General features: G+C 39.9%; 1 protein-coding gene across 6 annotated transcripts in view; it reads left to right on the forward strand.

Moving 5' to 3' along the window:
* The window catches only part of NUDT13 (nudix hydrolase 13), a 40959-nt gene extending 36922 nt beyond the window's left edge, over positions 1-4037 (forward strand). For all 6 annotated transcript variants that reach the window (XM_034777941.1, XM_034777942.1, XM_034777944.1 and 3 more), the window contains one exon: positions 553-4037. In XM_034777941.1, the coding sequence (XP_034633832.1) occupies positions 553-747 (195 nt within the window). In that variant the 3' untranslated portion in view covers positions 748-4037. The remainder of the gene's footprint in view (positions 1-552) is intronic.
* The last annotated feature ends 1029 nt before the right edge of the window (positions 4038-5066 follow it).

A 5066-nucleotide genomic window follows, 5' to 3' on the forward strand; every position in this document is an offset into this window, starting at 1 on the left:
TTTTTAAAGCAAATTCCATTTTAGTGCAAGGTGTTGGACTGATAATTCCTGGGATGTGAAGTCTTCCATTCATCCACTAACCAGGAACTGTATGGGCAGTGCAGCGCTAATTTCCCTCACCCACCTTTCCCAAGCCTGCTGCATGGCTGAGTAATTCAGTCTCCATTTCCATTGAGGTCTTAGCCCCTTTGTGGAGACTGCCACCCCAGGAACAGATATGATGCGAACACCTGGTGCTAGCCAAATACTACTAATTCATTTCACATAAGCCACTGAACAGCCTCACTTGCAGGATAAGTGAGACTATGCTTGTTTAAAATTCGTGGTAACTGGGGCTTGCTTTAACTCTAACCTGTCCGTCTTCCCACATCACTTCCCAGTCTAGGGCAGATGGGGAGAAATCTCTTCAACAGACGTTCACAGAATACACTGGAACCCAGAATTCATTAGCCTTTGTTGCCAGAAAGTCCTGTAGATACAGGAATTATGAAGTCCCAGGTAGCTGCTTTGAAAGCCATTTACAGTTCTTCATACATTTTGAATCCTTTCCAGATCAGCGTGAACAAACTGGAGTTGGAAGCAGCTGGCTGGTTCAGCCTGGAGGAGATAATGGAAGCACTCGGACGGGAGCCTAAGCCTTTGAAACAAGAGGATGGCAGCTTTTCACTTTGGCTGCCACCCAAGTGGGCCATAGCCCACCAACTGATTCAGGAGTGGGTTAAGCTGCAGGCTTCCTCGCCTGCTTAGGCACAGTCTATCAAACCTTTATTTTAGCAGGTAAAAACAAGTGAGGACAATTTCTCACAGTGGTGACCCAGACAGAATGGCTCATAAACCAACTTATATTCAGGTACACCTAAGAGCACAGACACATATTTGGATAAGTCCCAGCAACTCTGATACACAAAGAACCATTAATTAAATACAATACCATAAGTTCCAGTAAATCTTATATTAAAAAAAAAAGCCCAAACCACTAGATGTGTCATCAAACCAGCTACAAGCCTGCACCATAGACATCAGAATGATCAACCCCTAATACATGTTTCCTAGATCCCTCTTAGAATAAAGGATTCCACTCATTTTCCTCTATTTTACCCCCTTAGACATCTCTGATGTCACACAATAGAGCCTCACTCTTTTTGACAGAGGAGTAGGTGGGATTCCATTTAGGGCCTGTCAGTGTTGGTCCTAGTGCTGCTCTTGCATTTTTTGACGAAGTTTGAGAATAGTGAAAGTACAAATTTCATTAAGTTTCCTCCTTCCATTGCTTCCCTGCCCCATCAAGTCTCCCACTATGCTCATCTTCATACAAAAATACCCTTGATTTCCTTTGCTGCTAAAGAGGTACCACGTTTGTTCATACCACGTTTGTGTCTGGGTTCCCTCTTTCTGGCTCTTACTCTCATCATCCTTTCTTTTACTTGCTGGAATAAAGGGGAATTAGGAATGAGGTAGAGAATGGGTGTAGATCAGTCTTGTCGTTTCATTCCCATTTTCTATTGTTTTCTAGCCTGCCTCTGCAACCTGTTTTTCTCATGTGCACAAAACTCTACTTCCATACATCAACTTCTCACTCCCTCCTCCTGCACCCCTCTCTCTCTCACACCCCCACAAATCTACTCACACCATGGCTACTGATTATGGAGATGCAAAGTGTGAGTAGTTCAGGGCAGCACAAGGCAACGACAAGAAGAAAAGGAGTGGCTCAGACAGATGAGAAATTCATAATTGCATTGTAGGCCACATGTCAAAACTTAAAAGGAAAAAATGTTTTGGTATGCCAAAGAAATGTGGAAATATTTTGCAACTTCTGCAGCCTGTGGGATTTATTTTTAGGACAAAACAGGGTGTGTACCTCTTCACTATCTTTCTCCAAGTTTTATAAATATACAATATATATATTTACCATGTATGTTTGTCATTAAGCCATAGAATAGTCTGGTAGAGACATACGGCTATTTTAAGAGTACACTGGGCATGAGGCCTCTTGAGTACTGAGAATGGATGTGTGTTGCTCTGTTACGTTTTTACAATTAATACTTCCAAATGCATTTTAATTAGAAGAGCATAAACGCACAAAGTCCATTTTTCAAAGTCACTAAAGAATATTTACATTTACATAAATGGCACAGCAATCTTTAGCGTCCCACACCTTTACATCTTGCTGCCTCTCAGCCTTTTCAACTTTGGTCTCTTCTATTCTGCTGCCAAGGTCTATTTAGTGGGACTTCATTTGGGCGTTGGGTGACCACCAAACACAGCAATCTAAAAATCAGCACTGCTTCCTCCACCCTTATGACAAAGATGAGAGGAGAAGCCCAGCTGGAGGAGGAGCTGCTGTCCTCCCCCATCTCCTTAGTGTTTGATGCTGAAGTTGCCCTGTGATCTCCAGAGTTCAGGCTGCTCCTCTCTGGCCAGGTGGCCTTTCAGCTCCAGTTGGGGTTCCTGTAGTGCAGGCCTCCCAAATCTGGGACTTCTTCAGCCACATACTTGTCGCTGAACACATTTGACTACCTAATTTTTTTTTGCTCTCTGCCAGTCCAAAGACAAAAAACAAAACAACCCTCCACCCCCCCCCTTTCTTAATTTTCAAAAAGGGAGACTCTGGCAAGCCCCACACCAGCCACAGAGGATTCACACTTGATCTGAAAGTACTGATGATGCAGTGGGACTTGGGAGAAACTGCATGCACAAACAGGTAGATAAAGCACTGAGAGGCTCATTTTCCCTTCCATTTCTGCAAGAGATCCCACATTTGCTCCCAGTGAGTTAGGAAACTAAATTACCACTTAGCAGCTGACTCACTTAATTATTATCCAAGATTAGACATCTTAATAGGAATTAGAATACTGTGGGCTGGCTATGATCCTGCTAGAGTGTGTGCTGCATCAAGAGGAGTGAAGATAAATAATGTATCTTCCTGCCTAAAATAGCAAGCTTACAGCTAATTAATCCATTCATGCTAGGATCTGTCCCAGGATTCAGGCCACAAGTAGGAAAAAATTAAATTGTCAGAAGTTCTACATACACCTCTACCCTGATATAAAGCGACCCGACAGAACCCGAATTTGGATATAACGCGGTAAAGCAGCGCTCCGGCGGATCAAAGCAAGTTCAATATAACGTGGTAAGATTTTTTGGCTCCCGAGGACAGCATTATATTGGGGCAGAGGTGTACTTCTGCAACAGAAGTGGATATTCAACTGAACCAGGGAATTTTATCACATCCAAAACTTCGACAGCAAAAGTTAAGAAACACTGTTCCTCCCCACGTGGTTACCATACTGGGATACCATCAGACTTCACTCACCATACAATCTTACTATAATTAAAAGCAAAAATGTTTTAGTACATTATTCCAAAACAGTCAAAAAGGCAAGATGGCAATGTTTATTAAAGCATTTAACTAATCTTATATGCTGAATTCTAATGTGGGTAATTGTACAACACCCTGAGATGAGTATAAGAGTTGATAAATATAAATGGTTGGAATAAATAAAATTCTTAATGACAGAGATTTAACTAAGACAGATATATCCTAAAAGAAACTGCAGCAGTTTTGCTCTGTGTTTTACACTGACCATTAATAATTTAGAATATTTTTCACCTTGTACCTGTACAGATAGTCAAATATTGGCACTTACAGCATCTTATCAGAGATCCATAAAACTCTACAAATGTGAGCAAACTATTAATTTTACAAATGGGAAAATAGACACAGGCCAAGGGATCTCAGCAAGGTTGTGGCAGAGCCTCAGCCAGTGACTTCACTGAAAGTATGACAATTTAAACCATTTAAAGATTTCCCTTTCTAACTTTCAACTCACCTGGTCTGGGAACTGGACAGTGTTGCCTCTCTTATAACAGAGATCTAATACGCCTCCTGCTGGTGGTGACTGGAATACTGGTGGGACATTCAACATCAGCAGTATAAGAAACCAGTTACTAATCTCTTCTTCTTTAGCCTCAAGAAAATGGCAGAATTTTTGTACAAATTTTTTTTTAATAAAAATCTATTTGCAATTTCAACCGACTAACTTATGTTCAGACTTTCAAATGTATTTAAGAACAGTACTTAGAAAATCAGTTCTGCCTTCACTTGCCTGCTAGGACCGGTACTCAGGCTTCTGCTTCCTTGAGAGTTTGACCATACTAATCTCCAAAGCAAAATATGGAACTTTTCCTACACTAATTAAGGTGCCTATGTTAACTGTTAAGGAAACTACACAGAAAAATGAATCAAAGTCTTGACAAGTAAGTGAAAGAGGAACCTTTTATATATTTATTTGAAATATAACTAGAGGACTATAAGACAGTCTTCATATGCATAACTTAAAAGGTTTGCTACCTAGCTTTAACTGATTTAACTTTAAGCTTTTCAATTCAGTATAGAAACAAAATGTTGAATGTCTTCCAATTAAACTTTTATTAAAGCAAGACAAACTTGTTCAGATTGGGCTCACATACAGATACTGTTGGCACAAAATCATTTTTCAGCCACTTGAGGTAGTTCAAATAAACAAAAGCCAAGTTTGGTCACGAGCTTTCTTTCAAATACAATGGTGTTGAGAAATGTTTTTTATTCTGAGGATGTCCAATACTGCCCTGAGAAAAATAAGTGCAACTTCAAAGGAAAAAAAAGTTACAGCAACCAAGTTGTACTTTTGTATATCTTTATTTAAATAAATTAGAAAAATGCTTATAGAAAAATATATTAAAATACCCAGGCTGGTAAATCTACAATTCTCCATTATTTGAAGAAATCTGTATAGTTTTCACTACTCATCAAAACTGCTTACACTGAAGCTTTCGTACTTGTGTTGGTGGGTGCTTGTTGGGCAGACAGATTATTGTGCATATCAACAGCAAAAAGTAGAATACAGAAGAGGGTACTACTGTTGGTGTGTGGTCTCTCTATTATATCCTTCTTGACATAGCAGCATTTCAAGAGGATCTGCATCTCATCCACATTTTAGCCACTAAAATAAAACATTTATTAATGGCTAAAGGAGACAAAAAAATTGTGAGTGGCAAAGAAAGCAAGACCTGGAGTCTTCCCAGAG

Source organism: Trachemys scripta, chromosome 7 (genome assembly GCF_013100865.1).
Source record: "Trachemys scripta elegans isolate TJP31775 chromosome 7, CAS_Tse_1.0, whole genome shotgun sequence".
In the NCBI taxonomy this organism is placed as follows: domain Eukaryota; kingdom Metazoa; phylum Chordata; order Testudines; family Emydidae; genus Trachemys; species Trachemys scripta.